The sequence below is a fragment of the Carassius auratus genome, chromosome 4, assembly GCF_003368295.1.
Source record: "Carassius auratus strain Wakin chromosome 4, ASM336829v1, whole genome shotgun sequence".
Classification (NCBI taxonomy): domain Eukaryota; kingdom Metazoa; phylum Chordata; class Actinopteri; order Cypriniformes; family Cyprinidae; genus Carassius; species Carassius auratus.
In genome coordinates, this window is record NC_039246.1 from 28,187,905 (window position 1) to 28,212,219 (window position 24,315).

Genomic DNA, 24,315 nt, shown 5'->3' on the forward strand with positions numbered 1-24,315 from the left:
CAGCAGTACCGCCATCCGCCACTGGAGGGCAACGAAACACTGCCAGAGATATCGTTTTGTTCATAAAATCATGGATTATATAAAATGTATTTATTAGGATGAAGTAAAATAATGAAGCCAAATAGTTTTTAATCAACATTTATGAAAGATAATATTTTAAGGGAAAAAAAAAACAATCAGTACAGCAATGCGCCACTATAGGGCAGCAAAACCCCGCCATAGATATAGTTTTATCAAGGAACAAATAAAGTCATGGATAAAATAAAATGTAATCATTAGTTTAATACGAAATCAAGAAGCCAATTGATTTTCACAAACAATCGTGAAATATAATATTTTAAAGGGGCAAACAAAAAACAAAAACTTATCAAAACCAGCAATACCGCCATGCGCCACTGGAGGGCAGCGAAACACTGCCAGAGATAAACAATAATTTATGAAATCATTAAAGCGTTTGTTTTTCACAACTGATTAGTTAGGAATCGTTAAATGTTGACAGAAATAATTCTGAAATACAGAGAAAGCCAAATGCCTTGGGTTCCATAGTTTTATATAGGAAATTATTTATCATAATTACGATAATTATTTATACACTTCCTAAAAAAGAAGAAATATGGAGAAAACTGAGAAAATATGGAAACATTTGTAAAAGAGAGCAGAGTTCTGACATCAGCACATATACATCAGAAGATAACTCTGTTCAGTATATTGACAGATGCTATTTATATTATTCATTATGAAGCACTGATCCAGGATTTCTCCGTCTTCTGTCCGTCGATGATTCAGTCTCACATAGTGCTGGTGGTTATGAGATGTCCATGACACTGCCGGACGCTCCGGATACTGTATTCACCACCAAACGTTCCCGGCTGCCGAAAGCCTCCGTGACTGGAGATATGACAGATTACAGTTAAACACACACACACACAGATCCTCACGAGATGCTTGAGATTCACACCTGCAGCGACGTCACTGATGTCCCAGACGCGCAGCCCGTCCTTCTGTCCTCCGAACGCATAGACGAAGGGCAGATCTGGACAACAGGAGCCGCAGAACAGAACTCCCTGACAGAGAGACAGAGACGTGTTATGAAGCCGCTCTCACGCGGCAGACGCTCGCTCGTGTGTCAGATACGCACCATCTTCATGTCTCTGGAGTGGATCAGGGTGGGTTTGTCTCCCAGGATGTCCCAGATCTTCACGTGTTTGTCTGCTGAAGACGTGACCAGACAGCCGCGGATCTGACTGCTCAGATCCATCCCTGAGGAAACACCACCATCAGAGAGAGGCATTTTATTATTATTCAGACACTATTAGAGTTTTGATTCACATTTAAGATGATTATTATTAAAGAATAGTTTGTATGCTGTTTTCATTTTGTGTGTGTTTATGTCATTTGTATTCGTTTTTAATTTTGTCCGTTATTCATTTTTATCGTAGTTTACGTTACATTAGTAATAACCTAAAATCAAATGATCAAATTTGAAATGAAATAAAATAAGCTGACATATTTGAGCTTTTAGCAAGTTTTATTTTACTATCAGATATATTAACACAGATCAGCACACTTCATTTTAAGGTGTAAGTACACATAGTTAATTAATATTACTCCGTACTTAAATGTAAAATTAGACTGTAATATAATGAATGTAGAATTACACTATTATACTGTAACCTTAAAATAAAGCGGAATCTATTATTATATATTTATTGTAATCAACAGAAAATTAAAATAAAATAAGCATTTTTAAATATTTTACTTTACTTTCTAAGAAATAAAAATGCTATATTGATGTTTTACTTACTATGATAGCCCTGATCGGAGACTGTTTTATGAGTTATTTTATTATGTAATTGATATACTTTTATAGTTTGTAATCAATATTTGGAAATAGTTTTTATATTTCCTGTTTTCATTTAAATTTTCCTTAATGTTTTAATTTTGCTGTGTTTTCCCCCGTCTTTGGTTTTTTTTTTTGTTTATATGTCCACTTTTAATTATTATTTCAATTTGAGTTATTTTATTTCAAGTTTACTAATCAAAAAGGAGAAATGCGGTCTTGGAAACTAGCTGAATTAAAAAAAAATCTATATATTTAATTTTTTATGGTATGAGTTTTAGTTAAAGATGGTGTTATTTTAGTATCACTGATATACTATTATAGCATTTCTGTTTTATTATGAATTGTTTTATTAGAGTTTTATGAAGATTTTTATTTTAAGGCAAATCTGAGCAATATTGTTTAGCATTTTCTGTTATTTTTCTGTTGTTGTTTTTTAGTTATTTTAGAACTTGAAGTGAAATATCTCAACTAAATAAAAGGTGGCAACCAATTGAAATAAAAGAAGCCTAATTCTGTTTAAATTTGAAGTAATGAATATGTAAGTGCGAGTGCGACTGACCTGAAACTTCTCCATCGTGAGCTCGGAGCGTGAACACGGGTTTATCTGAACGAGCGTCCAGACAATAAATGAAGCCGTCCTCTGTGCTCGCCTGCAACACACATCACACATCATTCACATCACAGGTCAGAGTTCAGAGGAAGTCCACCGAACGGCTCGGACGCTCACCAGGAAGTGACACGGAGAGAAGTGATCCCACACGACGCGCTCCACCTGTCCGCTGAAGCGCCAGATCCGATGGCTGTCGTCTGGACTGCGGCAGTCGTACAGGATCACAGACCTGTGACACAAAACACTCTGATTGGTCAGACTCAGTCCTGCTGCGCTCTGATTGGTCAACTCATTTTCTACATCATGACCTACTTGTCATATGACCCGCTGATGAGAGTTTGAGCCTCAAACGGGTGGAATTTCAGCGTCTGAACCTGTGATAGCAAACCAGATCAACATTTACAACAGTTCTGTATTTCTGATCAAATAAAGCCAGCCCTTGGTGAGCGATCCGTACCTTATCTGTGTGTTTTGTGAGGGTCGCCGCTGGTTTTCCCTTCTCCATATCCCACAGGATCACAGACTCGTCCGCAGACGCGCTCGCTAGAACGTTCCTGCAGCAGAGACACTCATCAGACTCAGAGACCGCGTGAAGACAAACCTCTGCTCCCCAGAAACACTCGGGTCTCACCTGACCAGTCTGTTCCAGGACAGATCCAGCACGGCATCCGTGTGTCCGTCCACGGGTTCAGCCGCCTTCAAAACACAAACACATCACACTCCTGAACCAAAAAAATCACTCGAACATCTCCCATCATCAGAATCCTGAACCCAACACAACGAAATACCAAGATTGAGCTTCTGAACCATTTAAGAGACTTGAGTATGAGCACCTTCTTTCCCTTCTTCTTCTTCTTCTTCTTCTTGCTGCCGAGTGAGAAGGCCGGCTCCAAACAGTCCACTACATCCAGATCCCAGACGTCAATCACAGGCGTCATGTTCCCTACAGCCACGTAATTCCCTGCAGATCACAACACATCCACAAACCCTGCATCAGACGGAGAAATCCTGCCTTCGCAGCTTACGGAAATAAAATAAGATTACGTTCTTTCAGTCTTCTGTGAAAAATCTCAGCATTGGCAGATCAGTCAGAAACTTTTATTTTGACAGCGCTGTCAGCACCTGAGCGCACAGAGCTGCTATTCTCTGTCTTTATTCATTTACTCTCTCTGTTGCACAGTTCAGAATAATAAATTATTACAACTAACTTTTAGTTATGTAGCAAGTAAACCGTATATAAAAAAAATATAGCATTTGCTTTTCTATTATTATTAATAGTAAAAGACTGGTAAATGTTATAATACTTCTTAAATTGTTGTTAGTATTGGGCAACCATGCATGCATATTATATAATGGTACTGATTACATATCTAATAAATATTTAATTTATCAAACTTTCCCCATTTCACACAAGTTTAGCAGATTGCTGAGTGCACTGCTATTTAATTCCTTTATATTTCTTTATTTGGGACAAATAATAGAATAGGATTATAAAATAAAAAAAAAGTTGCCAATCTTAAGTATAAATCTTCCTATTTTACAGATTAAAAAAAAAAACAAATACAAATAATATTTTAGATTCAGTTTTCAGATTATTTCTAATTTGGTAAATATTATTTAAAATAAAATTACATTTCAGCAATTATGCATGTTTTTCTTTTCCTTTTACTGCTTTTAAAGTACTGTGATTTATATTTCTTCCCAAATATCAGCTATCCAAGATATTGGCACAATATCACAGAAATCAAATATGGGTTGATTATGACACGGCAGCTTCTATGTTTTCGATTTTGAAAACCCACTTCCTTTCTGTATCTTAAGAAAAATTTCCTACTACACAAAATTTTACTTAAATATCTGATGACTGAAATTCAAATGTTCACCTTGTCCTTCCTCTGGACTGGGGTCAAAGTTCAGCCACTCCACACAGAGCGGATACGCAGGCAGCAGGATGTCATGATGCACATACAGAGAGTCTTCCTGGGGGTTAAACACTGACAGCACACACAAACAACCAACCAAACACCATCAGACGAGCTCTCGGTCCACAGCAGGGATATACAGTGTCTCACTAACACTTCTTACCATAGACCTCCAGGCTACAGCAGTCTTTCTCGGCCCGTCCAGCCAGAATCAGGTTATCAGTGGGTTTAATCTGGAAGTCCTCCCGCTCGTACTGATCCTAAAGAACACACAGGTAAATCAGATAAACTATGAAACGCCATACTGTTCGAGTTGAGTTTGTTGAGTGTGTCTCACTGTGTCTTTGATGGTGATGTATGGATCTTCTTCATTGGTGCCAAACACCGTCAGTCCTGCCAGACTTTCCCCAAGGTTTGATGTAGCTGCAGAAGAGAAGAAAAAAGCAAAAAGTGAACTTTGAAATGTATAATTTTAGATTTCTCCATACTTTTTAATTCCCTGTCATTAGAAATGTTTCATGTGATTATAGTTCTTTCACTGGATGAGGACTTGTCTTTTTGTATGATTTTCAAAAACATTTTTGCATTAAATTCAACTTTGTACTCTTGTGATTCACCTTATAGATGGTTGTTTTGGCTTATAAAAATCAAATGAATGTAGAAAAAAAAGAACAGAACCAGCAATGCTAAGACAACAAGTGGGCGGAGACTGCTGCTTTCTATTGGTCAGGCAAACAGATAGCCCCGCCCTAAATGCACCCCATTGGTTGATAAATCAATGAATGACTTATGCTTTTCTCAAATTCTGTTAAACTTTCTAAGATGTAAGCACGTCATGAGTTGAAGGCAGATCAATCAATTAGGGATAACATACCGAGGTCTTCTTCATCATATTTGTCCAGTCCGTACTCTGCAAGCTCATCATCCTCTTCTTTATCATCATTCTCCTCTTTAATTTCTTTACTATCAGAAGGAACAGCTGATGCTCCTTCACTGACACCTTCATCAACCTCCTCATCATCCTCACCATCACCAGGATCCCTGGAGAAATCAGACAGGAAATTCATCAAATTAACCTACAGACATGATCACACTAGATGGGCTGGTCTCAACTGGTTTAAGACTGGCAAGATTATTGTTTTTACTGATAACCAACTTTAAAATCTAACGTGTTTTAACTCGTGTCTGCTATAAAACAGTAATGAAACAGGTTTGATTAAACCTCACCCTAGCCCCTCTTTAGCCTCTGATATGATGCGTTGCAGCTCTTCTTTGCTCAACTCAACCTGTAAATATGATTTCATTCGAGTTAAAGCCCAAACACGTGTGCGATTCGACAGAAACATGGCATAAACACAACAACGTGACAGACTCACTTTATCCGGCGTTTCTTTGGCGACTCCGCGCTTCACCCATCCGACACACGTTATTTGAGAGCTCATGCTTGATTCGTACAGGTTTACGAAGATAAAACAACACACGAGGACTCCTCGAGCTGCAGTCGTCACTGCGGCGCGTCCTGATGACGTCACACCCGCGCCGAGCCATAGAAACGAGAGCTTAAAGTAAACCGACGTACTAAAATAACTAAAACTGAAATAAAAAATTAATACAAATAAATTTTAAAATATGAAGAACAACTGAAAATGCAAAAATAAAAAACGAATTTAATGTAGCCCACACACACAGTTAATATCTTAATTTATAACAAGGTTTACCACGCATTTTACGATTACTGTGGTAAGTTGTAAGATAGATAGAAAGTAAAATAATGCATGTTTGTTGAAATGATGTAAACGCTCAATATTGTACATCAACCATTTATTTTTTATATATAAAAATGTTGTAGTCAATATGTGCAAATATAAGTATGTATATACGTGTAAACGTATTGTACAAATTGGTAACACAAAACGGTAAAAATTCACATACAGAGCATGACTGAAATGTAAGCTGGCTTAAAATATTAATACAAAATTTAATTTATGCCGTCTTATGCTTACATTAGCATGTGTGATAAGTACCATAGTACAATGATGTTTTCCAAGGTAATACCAAATTACCATAATAAACCTTAATTATAAACATCACATTCATACAGTTATACAAACACCCTGGTACACGAATGTCCAAAATAAATGGAATTACATTTTTTTGATAGTATAGGTTATTTTAAAAAACATTGTGCATTGTTAATTAAGTTTTTTTATTTAAACTCTGCAAAAAACTTGATTTGTCAGCATAATACTTAAAATTAAATATATTGTTTTAAACCAGATAATGAGCATTATTTTAATAAAAAGTGGTTTATGATCACATATCTGGTTTTGATAATATGTAACAATATTCATCAAATGTATTGTCAGAACTAAGGCTGATCATTTTTAGTTGCTGTCTGCAACAAACTGAAGCTTATAATGATGTTTCTCACCCATAACATTTCTGAAAATATTAAACTTAGTGGTTAAAGTTTTATCTGCAGCAAGTGAATCACATCATCCAGATACCATGAGCATCTTATACAGCACTCAGCATGAGAAGTGCAAACATTCTTGGTCATGTTTGTTGGTCAAGATGGTGTTCAGTTCAGGCATTAAGGTGAAGGACGGTAACTGATGTCGTTTCAGAGTGTTCATTTTAAGGATTCACAGTCTCAGATCCAACTCTGGTTCTTCAATCTCATCCTCCAGATTGTCAGCAATGGGCTTCATGAGCTCCTTGAAGTGTCTGATGTTGGTTTCGTGCAGGATGACCTGCGTCAGGTAACGCTCGCGTTTGATCTGCTCCTTCAGAGCCTCCGGTACGTCCGGGATCATGTAGGCCAGTATGAACTTTGTGAAATAAACAATGTGCTGCGTGTAGAAGAAAACAGCATATTATCGAAAACAGAACAAACATGTTTAATTAAGTTATCATTAGTTGTATCACATCTAGTCACTTACCTCAACCACAATCATAAAAGCCAGTTTGGCAGCAATAACGTGCCAATAATGTATACTGTACTCATATTGATAAGGATGACCGGGAGGATTCCTGAAATCACGATACCTGAAATATAAGTCAATTAATACATGAGTCATAGTTAAAACAACAACAACAACAACAACTGATCTTTAAATAACATTGCTGTTTAAAAAAATAATAAAATAAAAAAATTCTAATTTGTTTTGTGAATTCAAAATGTTTATATATATATATATATATATATATATATATATATATATATATATATATATATATATATATATAGGTGACACTTTACAATAAAAACATTATCTTAGATTATCGAGATTTATTCATCTTTGTTAAATGTTAATAAAAAATTAACTATTCTTTATTGTGCGTGTATATATATATATATATACAGCTTTTGATTTTAATAATGTATTAGTAAATGTTAAAACTAAGATAAATAAATGCTTTAGAAATATTTTTATTGTTAGTTCATGTTAACTAATATAGTTAGCAAAATATAACCGTGTTGTAAAGTTTTGCCAAAATATATTGCTCAAAAAAATAAAGGGAACACTTAACAACACAATGTAACCCACAAGTGTTCCCTTTATTTTTTTTAGCAGTATATTAAAGATAATTTAAAGAATCCTAAGTAATACTCCCAACTAGTAAAACTACAAAAAAAAAAAAAAAAAGATTCTTCTATATAAATAATGTTTAAATAATGAACTTTTAACTGCATTCATTATATTCTTTAAATAAACCATTTCAAAAAGATAACCCCCTAAATAATAAATCGAATATTTCTCAATTAAACCGTTCTCATTTATATTTAGAGTAACATGTTGGACTAAAATAACTCACTAAAACTAAAATAAAAAGTATATAGATATTGAAAAATCTAATCAGTTAAAAAAAAGAACAACATACGTACTAAAATGTTAACAAAACAATTAACATAAAATATAAGTATTTTAAAATATTTATTAATATTACACTAAATCAATACTGGGTCTCACTAAAAACTGCACAAATTATTCAGTAATCATACCAGTAGATGCTTTCCCACAGAACTAAAAATATCTTTTTTTTGTGTGTGTGTAATCGGGTTGTAAAACTTGTTTTGGTTTTAAATAACCTTCCACTGAACTCCACCTCAAAAACCACAGATCAATCTTTCTTTAAAATCTCTTGCCACCTGCCATATTATTAGACAAGCTTTAGCTCTCTTCTTAGCAAATCTATGGATGTCTTGTGTGTTTGGATAGTTTTATATCAATAATCCAAACATACAGGTGTTGCAACTCACTTATAATACTGTCTTTTTACTTTTCTAAATACATATGCATGCTGTGTATTACACCGTCAATTCCAGATAAACATGCAGAAGAGGCTAGCTTATAAAAAGATAAACTGAAAGCATTTTAGTGCATAACTAGTACTGTTTTACCAGCTCACCGGCATGTAGTGCTGTTGTTGAACCAGTACGGTGTGTCTACATCAGGTTTGATCTTGTTATTGAAGTGGCTAATGTTGAAGACAGAGAGCGAGCTGTCGATGAAGCCCTTCATAGTGTGTCGTGATCCATCTGAATAAGGGCTGACAGAAAACGCCCAGTAGTAAACCAGCCGCGGGATCATGTCAGAGGTGAAGGCAATGATGGCAGCCTGGGGGGGAAACACCTACAGTGAGTGAATGTGACCTCAGTTACACAAGATTCAAAGACCACCACTTCCTCTCTACCCACATTTGTGGCCACGGCTAGAATTGCCACCCCCTGCAGGATGGGCTGCCAGGCGCCGATGTCTTGGGCCTTTTCTGGAACGACCCGTCGAGACTGAGTCGTGAACTTCCAGGCGTCCACGCGGATTTCACACAGATTGTTAAACAACGCCAGGAGAGGAGCCAACGGGAACGACGCCACAAACAGAGTCACGAAACCAAACTGGATCACTGCAAACACATAAAAAAATATATAAATATATATATTAAAGGATAGTTAACTCACTCACACTCAGGCCATCCAAGATGTAAGTGGCTTTAAGCATATTATTAGCTAAAATCATTGTCATTGGTGATTCATAAACTACAAGTCAATGCCTACCTTCACTATGAGAGTAAAAGAAGCACATACAAGTAACATGAAATTAAAACTCTGTTGATATATTGAGGTCTTATGAAGTGAAACAATCAGTCGGTGCAAGAAACTGAACTTTATTTACAGTCTAAACCTGTAATTCAGAGCCTAAGGCTAACGGACTGGAATGAAAATATTTTTTTGAACCAGTTCTTTTTAGTGAACTGAATGAACCAGTTCACCAAGTTGGATTCAATCGTCTGAAACAGTTTGTGGCTCGAGCAGCACAGATCTACAAGTTACTCAATCTAAACTCACTTTCAGATGCCGAAATGAGATCTTTTCTCTTCATAAGACCTCGATATATCATCAGGAGTCATGGGTATTAATTCTGTGTTGCTAGTATTTGCTTTTTTTGACTCTTAAAGTGCTGGTAGCCATAATCTTGCATTTCATTAATCACCAAGAACCACATCTTTAGCTAGAAATCTGCTTTACTATTGTACTGAAGAAGAAAAATTCACCTACATCTTGTGAGAAAATGAACAGCAAATTTTCATTTTTGCATGAACTATCCTTTTAAGACAAATATGTTAATATATAGCAACATCTCATGGTTCAGGTGTGTGTAAAGTCTCACCCATCTCCAGATATTCATAAAACAAGCCAAGCTTTCCTATCGGCTGGAGTTGATAGTCCTGTTCCCAGCGAGGAATCACTTTTTCTGAACCCACCTGGGTGCAATGGCGAAATATCAGATTCTTCACCCACCTAGAAACACAAATGGTTATTAATCAGTGTGCCTTTAAAGTCTGTTACTAATCAGTGGCAGTGTTATTCTGGAATCATTGAGATATTATTTCTAATAATAATAAGCTTCTATTAATATTTTACATTCATTTTTACTTTTCATTTTGATTTTTAATAAAGTTTAATTTTAAGTTTAATTTTAAACTTTAATAAAACTGAAAATGAAAAAATAAAAATGATTTAAAATATTAATAGAAACTTATTATTATTAAAAATAATATCTTATTTGATTCCAGTTTAGTTTTTGTTAATTCAGTTTGAAATTTAATTATTTCAAGTAAACTATAATAACTTTGATCAGTGCTGATGGTTGACTAATAAAATGCAACTTACTTACTAAAACTTTACAATTAAATTATCTTAGGTAAAAAATGTTTGCCTGAATCCACTGTAAGTCACTTTGGATAAAAGTGTCTGCTAAATGCATTAATTTAATTTAATTTAATATAACAGAAAATATAAAAACAAATGCTAAATATACTTTACTTCTATACTATACTATACTAATATACTATACTTTACTACAACAACACTGAGTCTTATAAAACTAATAAAATTTTTGTTAACTGAATTACAGATGAATTTAAATAAAAAGGTTTCAGAAACTGGAATAAGTTTAAATGAAAGCAATAAAAACGAACTGTAAATAAATAAATAAATAAAAATGTAATCTAAACAGTTATATACAAAAAAGCAATACAATTTTTTTTATAAAAAAATTGAATTTTTATTTAAAAATGTAAACAATATATATTTTATTTCAACTCACTCCAAAGCATTTTCAGTAGCTTTACTAGGTCATGACAGGAGTCATTTTATCGTTTTGCATCACAGACGTATATTGTAACTGCATTACTGTAAACATGAATTTGGTCTGTTTTTACAAACTGAGCAACAGGTTGAATGATTTTCTGTGATAATGTCAGCATGTCATCAGTCAGTTTGAGGTTTGTGTGTGAAACTCACGGCACTAGGACTTCCTGTATGTTGTTCCAGACAGCCTTTCCTGTCATGATGATTGACAGCTGTGTGGTCAGTTCAGTCAGACAGCCGCCAGGATCACACTGAACACAACAATTTACATGTTACATTCAGGGAACACAGTTTTATATCAATTCATGCCAATTTGTGCCTGTAGTACCTCTTGATTTCACAGAGCAGCCTCACCTCCTCATTGCGGAAAGCACCAAACCAGTAGACGGGCTTTCCCGGATATCCCACCACCTTCCCTTTGAAGAAAGCGATGTAGAAGCAGGACGAGTAATAGTTCACAAACTGAAAGAGGAACATCTTCAGCGTCAGGCTGTTCTCGTACTCTGTTTTGGTCCGTGGAAGCTCTGCAGCACACAGAATGAAGTTTTTTTTTTTCTAAAACTGGGGTGAGTTAAATCATAAAAATGACAAACTGCAGTAAATAAATAAATTGTTTTAAAATAATGAAATATTTTATTTGTTTACCTGCATGACATGAGACCTTTAACTGATATGAGAGAATTGTGAACATACAAATAAGGGCTTTTTATTGTTTATAACATTTTTAATAAAACTTAAATGTAAAAAAAAAATAAAAATAAATTAAGTTTAAGATGAAGTAATAAAATTACTAACTGGAAATAAAAAAAACTAAATAAACATAATTAAAAGCTCAAATTAAAACTACTGAAATAAAAATGTAACCTAAATGCTAATATTTAAATAATAAAAATAAGATGTAATTACTAGAAATATATTAAAATAAATTAATGCAATGAAATTAAAATTACAATAAATAAATTATTTAAAAAAGAACATGCAAAAACGAAAAACAAAAAATAACTTTTTTGACAATTTGTTTGTTTAAAAATAAAGTTGAAATAAAAGAAAAAGACAAAAAAAATATTAGAAATGTTGCCTTGATAGAATGATGAGGATGATGGAATTAAAAAAAAATATATATTTTTTACTTTTATTATATAAAAAATCATTATGTAAATAATAAGTATACAAGTAGTACTAAAATAACACTGATGTCAGCATATTGCTTAATTAATGAAATATTAATTATTACCTAAACAATATTATCACTCAGAGGGATTCAGCTGAAAAAAAACTGATGGGAATCATTAGTCTAAAAAAATCACCAAACTGTTACGAGGGAAAGGGTTTACTTACCGAAGTCTGTGATCCAGATGGCCACTTTCTCGTAGACGTTATTGAGAATCATGATGATGATGAAGCTGATGATGGAGGACGTGATGGACGTGGCCATCTGAGGGGTGACATACTCTTTGAACGGCTCCAGCTCCTTGTTGTTCAGTTCAATGTGCATGTTCGAAGAGAAAGTGATAAACATGGCCAGACGATACACGATCACGCCGACCACCGACGCTATGATCAACAGAACCTATAACAAAAACATCAGAAAGAAACACGATACATTCAATATCTCAAATCTACTAGATTCTAGATTAGAATTCAAAAACAATATTTTAAAAGTAAAAAAAAATTTTAGGACCTCAAATTCTGTGTTTTCAATTTAAAAAATTTCTGGATTACATTTTTATAATTTAAGTTAATTTTAATAATCAAAAATCTTTTATTACTTTTTTGCTGTTGTGTATTTTTTATTTTTGTTTATAAATTATTTATTTTTCTGGTAATTAAATGATGACATGAAACATCTAATTTTCCTATTAATTAAATGAAAATTAAACAAACTCTGCATTTTTGGAGGCAAACAAAATGCTGAACAACAGATATTTAATTCTAAAATAAGATCTTATGGATGAATAATTATGTGATTATAATATGGAAATCAGTACTCTATTATTATTTCATTTTTTAGATGCCTTTTTAAATATTTAATTATATGTATGAAAGAGAAAGCACAATATTAATATTACCCAGAATAACACAGTGCTGATGCCACACGACACTCTCATGCATTTCCCGCAGGCTGTGTGCGGCACCTTCTCTTTCTCCTGTACAAAAACAAACACAAAAGCTCTTTGTTAATGTCAACAACCTGAAAACAATGAATGCATCTGAACAGAGGCGCTGCGTATAGCGAAACTCATACCCGTGTAACAGGGTTCTCTCTCTCATAGATGCATTTGGCCTCGTATTCGGGTCGAGGCTGTTCCTCCTGCTGAAGAAACTCCACCGTGTCCCAGTCGTGCTCCAGTTCGGCCTGATAGCGCTTCCAGAACTCCAGAAACAGAGTCACTGTCAAACACCAAACACGTTGAATACAAAATAGTAAGATTCACTCAATGATACTGCAATACAAAATGACAGTAATAACACTAAGGTACAATTGGTAAACTGTAAATTAATGCATTAAAAGGGTCATGAACTGCATCTGTACTGATCTCTGAGGTCCACTTATAATGTTATCAAGATTTTAACATCAGAACGAATGCTCTTGGAAGTAAACTCCCACTGATATGACTGGCTAATAGCCGTGTGTGTTCGACAGTGACAATCCTCACAGATTGATGCTGCTGTGACTTAGGTTAAAAATGCATTAACTCAATACATATCAAACGATCTGTAAGAAGAGCCAAAGCAACAGTGATCACGTAATGAAAACAGTTACTTGTGTGTTGCAACATTATAGAAACGTCTTTTAGTTTCTGTCTTTCTGAAAATCTCCCATTGAACTGTGCTTTGTTTGTAAACTAATCTGTGGTAAAATGAAGAAAACAAAGGACTGAGTTTTACTGACAAGGTCTTTCCACAACTTGGAACTGAACAGCACCTTATTGTTCTTCAGAGCATCTTTATCGTTTGGTTTCTGCAGAGACCTGTGCGTTCACATCACATTATTACACTACATGCACGAATCAGTGGGTGGGGCTAAACAAGCAGCGACGTAAAATAGGTGGGCGGAGCTAAACAGGCAGCGACGTAGAACCAGTGGGCGGGGCTATACAGGCAGTGATGTAGAAGCAGGTGTTGATCTTCTGCAGAGGCGGTGCTTATCCACACTATTACATCATAGAGTAGAACATTCCACAAGCTGCTGTTTGGGCAGACTGCCTTCAATATAAGCTGTCTTTAGACTAACGATTAAGTTTTGAGGATGTTTTTATAATACAATGACCTCTTATATGTTAAAAGATCGAGGGAAATTTGGTTTCTCAGTTCATGAACCCTCTAACAATAAACAATGCATTTGTTACAGTATTCATAAAAATGTAACTAAATATGAAAATAAAAGCTGATTCAAAATAGTAATCCAACTATAATAGCAGTAATAATAAAAAAGTAAATATGTAATAAATAAACGGTTTAAATGAAAAATCTAAATAAAATTAAGATTTTAAAATGCTTTATTTATCATTTTTAGGTGTTAAGTGTTAAGAACTATAGATTTAAATATATTGATATATTTATTAAATATATTTGATAAGTTTTTAAATGTTCTACTTTTGTTTTCATTTTAGTTAAAAGTTTTATTTAGTTTATTTTATATTTCACATTTTCATTTTAGTTTGTTTTTGTCATTTTTAGAAGTTTTTCATATACACATATTAATATAATATATTTTTAATATAATATAATTTTATTTTAGTTTTAGTTTTATGTCTTAATTCGTGTTAACTAATGAAGGTAAATAATGTTAACAAACATAAGTTGTAAAGTGTTACCAATGAAACATATAGCATTCAAAAACAATAAAAGCTCTGTTGAAACTCCAAACATACTTATGCAATGCAACTAAACTTCTAACAAACATGACTAATCATGCTGCAATCTGGTTCTAAGCCAGAATAAGCTGCAATGTGGAGCAGGATTTCTGCCAGCAGACAAAGGTTTAGCAACATTAGCAGATGGGATCATGTGACCAGCGTATGACATCACTCACCCCAAACAGACATGAAGATTGCAAACACTAATGTCCCATAGTTATCGAATACACATAGTCTCTGTGGAGGAAAACCAATGCAGAAACACATTCTCAGCTTCAGAGCATTTCGCAAACAAAACAAACATCGTTAAATCTTAGATCAGACTCCAAATCCCACAATCCTCCAGTGGAGAGGCTGTGGGTTTGTGTGTTTGACTCACTTTAGACGACTCGCACGTGGTGTTCAGCCTCCAGTACGGACAGATTTTATCACACTGCGGACACATAATGATTTCTCCACCAATCTGAGGGTCACACACCTCTTTGCTGCCGAAAAAGTGTCATAATCAGTCAATTACAGAAGTGTTTCACAAGTAAGATTGCAGCAATTGAGGAAAAATATATATTTTTTATATTTTTATTCAAGTTTGTTTGTAGAGTTGAACAATTTGCTATGTATTTGTATGTAAAAAGACCCTATTTATAACTATGATATTAATATTATTTGGAAATGTTATTATGAATGTATTTCATAATAATGTTTTTCTTCCTACTAACCACAGTTCTGTACTGTTAGCGGCATTCTGTATTTAAATATATTTTAATACACTTTAATATAATACTTTTTTTCCTATATTTATTTATTTAATTAATTAATTTAAAGTTTTACCATTTAGGTTCATCAGATTTTTGTATTTATTTATTGTAATTTATTTCATTTTGGCCAAAATTTTGTTTATATATCAATATGGCTTTAAAATAACAGAAACAGCAAACATATTTATAATTTATTTTAAGTAATAATATTAACAATACTGTTATTTTCACTGAACAGAAATAACTAAAAACTAAATCATTCATATTTCACTTTAATTTTAATAATTTTTAATAATTAATATTTCACTTTAAGTAAAAAAAAAAAAAAGAAGTTAGACGATCTTCATCACACTGCAGTGATACTGTACTGTTAGTATTATGAAGTATTATTTATTTATTTTAATCCAATTTTATGTCATTAAATTTTATTTTCCATTTTATTTTTTATGTTCTGGCCAATTTGCAATATGTATATAAAATAATAATAATGGTAAAATTACTACTACTAGTAATAACAATAATTATTATTCTTACCATTATTACTAAATGAAAATGTAAAAAAAAATAATATTATAATTTTTTACTTGAGGGAGAAAAAAAAGGTCTGATATACCTCCATGTGTTGCTCTCTCTGGTCCCGTATCCATATATAAAACAACAGAATCCGACTGCCGCAGCTAGAGCCAACATGAAGGTGTAGAAACCCAACCAGGCGAAATAAATGCCAACCTTCTCACCAAAATACTTCCTGAAAGCAGAGGAGCATATTAACAAGCGCAAGAAAACCCAGAAACGGCATAAACGCATCAGCAGAAAGCCACAGAAACACACCTGATCAGATCCAGCGGCTGCATCTTGTAGAAGCTCTTGGGATGAGCCCACTCATTATACAGCAGAAACCGCTCATTAGGGCAGTGGGGCTCTTTAGATTTCACATTAAATCTGCACTGTTACACAAAAACAAAGCAGATCAACACTCATGCATCACTTCAGCTGCTCTACATAAACTACATTCAGTTTAAATGCAGAACAGTGACAACGGCAAAAAATTTAAAATGTTAAAAAAGCTTCCGAAAGTGAAATTCGGGAAAAGGTGCTTTTCATTAGAACTTTTTATTTTCCTTAAAAAGAAAATACCCGGATATCTTATTGTATGGCGATTGTAGACTCACTGATCAACTGATTGATAAACACTTCAAAGACATTTATCATAATAATCATGAAAAGCATGCAAAATTTCATAATGGGTCTTGTTCTTAACACATTTAGCTGATGTATATCACATTTTATTCCATTATCTGGAGCGATAAGAAGAGAAATCCAAAATCCCCTCTTTAAAAACCTTTAATATGTTTTATGTAAATATCACTGCTCAGATTCCTGGTCTGGAAATCAATGCAGATAAGTACATATTTAATTACATAATGCCTCATTTGTATATGTAAACATAACATTTCAGAAAAGCTGCAATTCCAAACAATTGTCTTAATATACTGTGATCAGTGGTAATCAGGGCTATTATAGTCGACCAAAAAGAAAACTAAAACCATTAAATAAATAAAAAATATTTGGACCTTAAATAATATAAGCAAAGCATTAACTGAAATTATGTACATCACCAAGGTATAATTTCTTGATATTTTAGAATAACTAAAACTATATATATTTATAAATATATATATAAAGAGAGAGAGAGAGAGAGATAAAATGATTATAACAAAATAAAAAATAAAAATAAAATAATAAACTGAATAGTCATATTTTATTTAAAAACTTTTTTTTTTAATTTCAGATTTACTTTTTACTTAAAGCTGCGGTAGGGAACTTTTGACGCTCGAGCGGTTAATACACAGAACTGCTTGCGTCTTGCGGAAGAACATCGTAGCCGGAATCTCTCTGTTTATGTCTATGAAGAATCACAAAGGTACTGGGTTACTCCGCCGCGGTACCCCCGAAGCAATCTAAAATAGTCTGAATATAAACACTTATTATAGTTGTACCCTAGTGATTCAGGACAAGCTAAAAAACACGGTTTGGGAAATGGATTCATGGTGTACTCGCTTATTATGTTCATTTTTCTACATTTTGAACACAAACAAAGTTACGGACCGCAGCTCTGATTGGTTGTTTTTTACCGGGAGCGCATGAACTTTCTGCAAATGGCAATAGGACACTGGGAGGAGCCAGAGGAGCTTGATTTTTTTCACAGATTATCTGTCTCATATTCTACTGTCAGGACATAATGACAGGTTTAATAAATATGTAAAAAATATTTTTTTACAAAAGTTCCCTACAGCACCTTTAACTTGTTATTTTGTGCTTTTGACATTTTTATTCATGTACTAGTGTGTTTTCTTTTTCTTTAGTTTCAACATTTCATGTTTTCATTTAGTTTAACCAGCACACGGATGGTACTTACATCATGTAAAGGATACGCAGCCTTATACACGGCTCCATCCAGCAGCTTACTGATGCCAAACTTCTTCACGTTTCCTCTGACTTCATACGGCGCTCGGGTGAGGATGTAGTACGCCTGCAACCCACGGCATGTCCGTAAAACACAGGTGAACACTGAGACACACAGAGACTCTGAGATGTTCAACGTACCATTCTGCTCCTCACGGCCGGCGTGAAGAACTGCTCCCTGTCCTTCACATAAAAACACTTCAGCTGATCCTTCCTGAAAGGAGCTGTGAAGAAGTCGGGCTCCTTGGCAATGACGTCCTCGCTGGGGTAGAAGTGGCGCGTGAAGCAGTTGTACGTTGACGACTGCGGGGCCAGATCGTTGGGCTGGATGGGCAGTTTGATGTGCATGACTTCAGCATAAGTGCACAAAACCTCAAAAGGCATGTGTACTTTCACATAGATAAGCTTCTCATCCACTACCTACAAAACACATGGAGGAAATCTCCCATCAGCGCTACAGGTAAACAATAACATTCCTGCAGATCACATCAACAGGTTCAGACAGGACACGCAGTAGTCCATATATATGGGTATAACTGATAGAAACCAGGCATGAAGAATGCAGAAACATAATGAAAAACATTTCTATAGCAAGTCCTATTTAAATTACTTACAGATTGTGCCGCTTCCAATTCCACACCCATATTCATCAGGCTTCCTTCGAAAAACTCTCTGCGTTTTTTCTAGAGAATAATTTAGAGAATAAGAGGGAATGTAGATAAAACTGATTGTGATGCGTATACATGACATTGTTGTTGCACAGGTCGATCGTTTCGCTTCATAAGACTTCAGTATATTGCCTGAAGTCACAGGGATATATTTTGTGTTACCTGTATCTGTTTTTTTCAAAGTGCCGGTACCCATTGACTTGCATTTTATGAATCATCAAGGAGCACAGTTTCAACTAAAAATCTTCTTTACTGTTCTATTGAAGAAAAATGGCATCTACATCTTGGATGGCCTGAGAGTGGGTATATTAACAGCAAATGTACATTTTTAGGTGAACTACACCCTTAAGGAAACAGTTCCATGGGGGTTGGTGATTGAGGAATTGAGAATAATGCATGTGAACATCACACATACACATTTGAGCATCTCTCACATAAATATCTGAACTTTATAAATTCAAAAGAGCAAATATGGACAAAATATCACTCAGAAATTCTTTGACAAGTTTCAAGATTTGTATCTAGTTAAGGCTGCTTAAAATCTACTTTCTAAATGCATATTACAGATATTATGAACTTTATTATTCAGAATGACAGTAGCCATTTACTTCCTTAGTATGGGAGAAAAAAATGCAAGTCATTGTCTACCAACATTCTTTAAAGTATCTTCTTTGGTAAAATATCTGCTTTTGTGTATCTCTTGAGCTATGCCTTTAAGGTAATTTCTCAGATCACTAGCAGAGGGCTGGAAGTTTCTGTTAAACAACAGCTGAAGTAAATAAATGTGTGAAAGTGACATTGACTTACTCTTCTCTTCACAAATGAGGCTTTCTTCTCAGATGCATTTTTAGACTCATCCTCATAGACCAAAACAAAGTCAATTCTTCTCTTTCCATCGTTGAAAAATAGTGAATCAGGGTTACCGTTGAATTCAGCCTGCGAACAGAGAACTGATGTTACAGAAAGCTCAAAATCACCTCCATTAAGTGATGCAAAATAACTAAAATGTTATAGAAGTTCCTTAATAAATAGCTTTGAGCTACTGAAATAATTCAGATAAATGCTCCACTTATAAAACATGATATTTGTGAATTTGTGATATTGTCACAGCAATGTGTGTGTGTGTGTGTTTTGTCTAAAAATATTTTGTTTATCAAGGTGGATTGAAAAGAAACAAACCCGTTCCACTTTTGGCACAGCTTGACCTTTTGGCATAGATTTGTATGTTGGCAGCTCTTCAGAATAAACTGAAAAAAAAAACCAAGGTAACATTCAAAAGCCAATACATGTGAGTTACAGTGAATGGGTGCCGTCAGAATGACAAAAAAAAAAAAAAAACAACTGCAGCTTTTAGCTTCACAAGACGTTAACTAATAGACTGGAGCAGTGTGGATTACTTGTGGATTATTGTGATATTTTTATCAGCTGTTCGTCATTCTGACGGCACCCATTCACTACAGAGGATCCAATGGTGAGTTATATATGCTAATGTAATCTCAGTCTCATCTCATGTTGGATGAGTTGAGCGTTAGGACATTTCTTTAGATTCAACGCTAATGACATGAAGTACCAAACATTCTCATACTCATACTAAACTATTTCACACACAGCATGTGACCACTTTGGAATTCTCTCATTTAATGTTTACTCACAGCAAAGGGAAACCCCATCCAAAACAAACCAGCCAGAGAGCAAAGCATAATGGGGGAAAAAAAAGAACTCAAATCAGATGTTGCTTGGCTGAGCAGAAAAAGACTACAGCAAGGGCCTAAAAACATCCTGTAAAAGGAAAACTCATCCGTCCAGGAACATCTGACTGACTTCATGAATAACACACCTCCACAACAGACGCCCATTCCAGCACGGGAAATAAAACTATCCATAAAACACCCTCAGTGTATATCAGACTTCTCTGTTTCAGACACGTGTGTATTTGTGAATAGTGTTTATCTAGACCATATATTATATATTAATAACAACTGTTATAACTAAAAACGTAATGAAAATATAATGTAATAAATTTGTCATGATGTTTACAGCATGTTTATCCAGTTAAGCAACAGAATCAAAAGTGGAACAAATTAATCAAACATCTTCCATGCTGGACGTCCATGTAACGGTTTTTTTAAAGTTACTTGTTTTTGAACGTTCTAAGAAAATTCAAAAGTAACATTCCCATAAAGTTTGCAAAATGACGCAATGGAACGTTCTCTCTGCGTTCACATGTCCCAGAAAAACTTGTTGGAACGGTTTTAAAAATAACGTTTAAAATTAACGAGAACATTTAAAAAACAACGTTTTAAGCAATATCAGGAAAGCGTTCCAAGAGAATATTTTTATGTTAGCAGGGTAAGCATTACAGTAGACACATAACAAAATACACACACTGAACACCAGCATGCAAATAAGTATAACAGAAAATAACACTAAGATCAGTTAGGAGAGATGGTGAGATACACAAAGGGTCGTGTTGCATCGTTTAGCGTCTTTCATGTGAGAATATATTCAAGTACTTTAATCTGTATTCCATGTTTATGGTAAATCATTTTGGACACATTATTTACGTGTTATTATCTCTAAAATATGACTTCTAGTAAGCTCAACAGACCTGCTGCAGCGAAAAAGAAAGTAAACTGCCCTCTTTTTTCGGAGTCTTGTAACAGAACAAGCTATAAAGATACAAAAATAGATAAATAACAAGGAAAATATGCTGAAACTCACCCATATCTGTCAATAAATTCATCTCCACGTCTCCATTTTCCGTTTCTGAGTCCAGCTCAAGAATGTCATTATCTTCTGCTTCACTCATCTCTGCGACTTTAAACTCGTCACAAACTTATTGAGAAATCAACGCAGCAGGTAACAGATGATCACAGGAGAATATACAGCAGAGACACGCACCAGAAACACACATTAGAAATCACAGAGAGAGAGAGAAAGAACCAAGTGCGTGAAGTTTCTCTGCCAGTCTGAACTTGCTGAAAGTAGGTGGGGTCGGAAGAAGGTTTCGGGGTATATGCATTGCAAAAAAAAAGGTGGTTGTTCTTGATATGTTCTAGTTTCCGCTTTTGCAATAATATCTCACTATCATATTTGACTTCTGGTTTGCGCATGGTTCTTGTCTATGTAATGTAACATCTTTTTACACTTGGTATTGGGTATATCAAGTCATAGAATATTTTTTTCTGTCACTAGTAATTTCGCTCTGTTTAAACTAGCCACTCTTTATACTGTTTGAGCAAATTATTAACTTGAAAACACAGCACTAGGAACCATTTCTGGGTCTTCGCTCTCTCACGGAGGGATTTGAGTAACTGACGTGTGCATAGACCTGCTTTTTTTTCGACTTTCAATAATTTTCAAAAAAGAATCCCCATCAGATGTTCTATTATACTTAAAATGTGCATGTTTAATAAAATATAACATTTTATTTGGTTAAACTAATGGTGATCCTAGCACGCAAAAGCGTCAGTACGTGTCTATATACAATAACACCATATTCAAATATCACGAAATAGAGCAAAGGGATACATACTACTACCCTGAAAAACATTTTACATGGAGATAAAAATTATAATAAAACCTAAAGGTTCTCTATAGTTTTGTAGATAGTTGATTAAGAAAAGGTATGGTTAAATATATTTAATTTATCCCATTACTATTATAAAAAGCCAGTTAAATTATATCGTCTTACGAAAATATTTTTTTACTCTCTTTAAGCAGATAAAATAACACTTTGGTGCCCTCTGGTGGTAAGTGTTACTTACTGTAATGGTACAATCGAAGTGCAGTTTTCTGTTCCGTCCACCAGGAGGCAGAAGAGGCTTCAGTTTCAGCCAAGAGGCCTTCAAATAATTGACAACATGATAAAGGGGTGGCCTACTAGTAAATGGTTATGAAGATGGAATTCACAGGCCATAGACTTTGACTTCATGAATAGAGCGTTTAAGATTAATTGTAATTTAATAATAATAGTTTCTGGTTTTGCACCCCTTGAAATATATTTAAAAAAGTTGGTGTAACTGACAGCTCAGTATAAAAACTCTAAAATAATCAGACTTTCATAGACAAGTTATTTTATCTGGGAAGAATGGTGTGAGAGATATCTGTTGTCAGTTTATTAGATAAGGTAATTTTATGAATCACAAGACTTCAAGTTTGATTTAAAATGTAAAAAACAAAACTTCCTTTGCTTCTGTAAACAAACTCGCAAGACTAGCATATCTCACAGGTGTGAACTGTGCATATGTCCTACGTCATCCGCTGGAACCGCTTGCACATATGACAGTCAGAAGAATAAAAATATGGATATTTTTCTAACAAAAATGCATCGATTCGCTACAGGAAGCCTTTATTCAGCCCCAGAGCTGTGTGGGGCATGTTTTATTATGGATGTATGCACTTTATTTGACATCTTGTGGACTGTTGAACATAAGCACCCACCCACTACAATGATAACGCTTGGAAGAGCAAGGATCATCTTTGATATTAATCCGACTGGATTTGTCTGAAAGAAGAAAGTCATTGACAGGATGCCTCAAGGGTGAGAAAAACAAAGGTTATTTTTCATTTATTATTTTTTTTTTTGTGGGGGTGAACTAATCCTTTATCTAAATAATAGCAAAATTAATTTGATTGAAAATACCCACAATTAATTTAATGTTATTTATGATTATTTTTTTATTATTATTATTTTTTTATGAAATTATACTCTAAATAAGAAACCAAATCTGCCGGCAGCAGGATGTGCTAAATGTCTTCATTTGATTCGTTCAAATGGCTCCAACAGGAATTTTTGCCCTAATTAATTCTCGCATTAATCAAAAAAATTTTGCCAGCATGATCTAAAAATGATTTGACTCGAATTTGGTGAAAATCAGACAAACTGTCTAGCACGAGTTTGAAAAGTTGTTTTTTTCCCCCGAACTATTACAAATTGAGAAAAATCTTGAGCCATAAAATGTTCAATTGTGTTGTGCATTCGACTCTGCATGAGCTAAGGAATCACAGGAACAATTTTTTTTTTTTGCATATTAGCATAAACATATTTGGAATTTGAACTGTTGGTGGCGCTAGAGGTTTGAGATAGAGACTTCAGACCTGCTAAATTGAGATTGTCCTCTATCTGTGTGCCAAATTGTAAAACTTTCCTGCAAACTGATCTATGGGCTGCCTAGACTCGAGAGAAGAAGAAGAAGAAGATGATGATGAAGAAATGAAAGAAACATAATAAGAACGCCAATGATTACCTATGTACCTTTGGTGCTTGGGCCCTAAATATTTTTTTTTTAAAGTTTCAAGATTTTAACCCAGTTAAGGCTACATTTAAATCACAGTCTATGGTTTAAACAAGTGCATTTTAATTTTAAAATGCATAACTTTAGCTATGGTTCGACCTGTCATTTACACTATTAAAGGGTTTTTGAAGAAGAGTCTTTTGAAAGCAATGGTGTGGCTGTCCACCACACGCTCTGCATATCCTTGATGACTGCGTAAACAATAACTGTTTACACATTTATGCGTGCCCAGTTTGCAT

At 34.3% G+C, this 24,315-nt stretch overlaps 2 protein-coding genes across 2 annotated transcripts; both read right to left on the reverse strand.

The window, feature by feature from the left end:
- Positions 1 to 122: 122 nt before the first annotated feature.
- Positions 123 to 5,904, reverse strand: LOC113065146 (periodic tryptophan protein 1 homolog). Its single transcript, XM_026236362.1, has 15 exons — positions 5,752 to 5,904; positions 5,603 to 5,661; positions 5,250 to 5,416; positions 4,713 to 4,798; positions 4,539 to 4,635; positions 4,337 to 4,447; positions 3,287 to 3,414; positions 3,085 to 3,149; positions 2,911 to 3,007; positions 2,766 to 2,827; positions 2,571 to 2,682; positions 2,403 to 2,493; positions 1,139 to 1,260; positions 959 to 1,064; positions 123 to 888 (listed from the first exon to the last, which is right to left on the reverse strand). The coding sequence occupies exons 1-15, from the start codon at positions 5,815 to 5,817 to the stop codon at positions 806 to 808; spliced, it is 1,452 nt and encodes a 483-aa protein (XP_026092147.1). The 5' UTR covers positions 5,818 to 5,904; the 3' UTR covers positions 123 to 805.
- A 281-nt stretch (positions 5,905 to 6,185) lies between these two features.
- LOC113065151 (anoctamin-6-like) lies at positions 6,186 to 21,807 on the reverse strand. Its single transcript, XM_026236373.1, has 20 exons — positions 21,501 to 21,807; positions 19,959 to 20,026; positions 19,587 to 19,715; positions 18,726 to 18,794; positions 18,253 to 18,531; positions 18,065 to 18,178; positions 16,477 to 16,592; positions 16,259 to 16,393; positions 15,270 to 15,375; positions 15,067 to 15,127; positions 13,276 to 13,421; positions 13,100 to 13,177; positions 12,369 to 12,600; positions 11,385 to 11,554; positions 11,184 to 11,281; positions 10,048 to 10,178; positions 9,078 to 9,283; positions 8,789 to 8,997; positions 7,318 to 7,423; positions 6,186 to 7,227 (listed from the first exon to the last, which is right to left on the reverse strand). Exons 1-20 carry the CDS (start codon positions 21,586 to 21,588, stop codon positions 7,021 to 7,023), a joined length of 2,748 nt encoding a protein of 915 aa, XP_026092158.1. The 5' UTR covers positions 21,589 to 21,807; the 3' UTR covers positions 6,186 to 7,020.
- Between the last annotated feature and the right edge of the window lie 2,508 nt (positions 21,808 to 24,315).

What these genes read in the sequence shown, in the direction of transcription:
- LOC113065146 (XM_026236362.1), bottom strand. Translation starts at nt 5,817, where the DNA reads ATGAGCTCTCAAATAACGTGTGTCGGATGGGTGAAGCGCGGAGTCGCC. An exon ending in TCACAAAACACACAGATAAG is followed by an intron (nt 2,828 to 2,910) that starts GTACGGATCGCT and finishes TTGCTATCACAG; the next exon opens with GTTCAGACGCTGAAATTCCA. An exon ending in CATCAGTGACGTCGCTGCAG is followed by an intron (nt 889 to 958) that starts GTGTGAATCTCA and finishes TCATATCTCCAG; the next exon opens with TCACGGAGGCTTTCGGCAGC.
- LOC113065151 (XM_026236373.1), bottom strand. Translation starts at nt 21,588, where the DNA reads ATGAGTGAAGCAGAAGATAATGACATTCTTGAGCTGGACTCAGAAACG. An exon ending in TCAGCACTGTGTTATTCTGG is followed by an intron (nt 12,601 to 13,099) that starts GTAATATTAATA and finishes TTTTTGTTATAG; the next exon opens with GTTCTGTTGATCATAGCGTC. An exon ending in ATACAGGAAGTCCTAGTGCC is followed by an intron (nt 10,179 to 11,183) that starts GTGAGTTTCACA and finishes TTGTGTTTCTAG; the next exon opens with GTGGGTGAAGAATCTGATAT.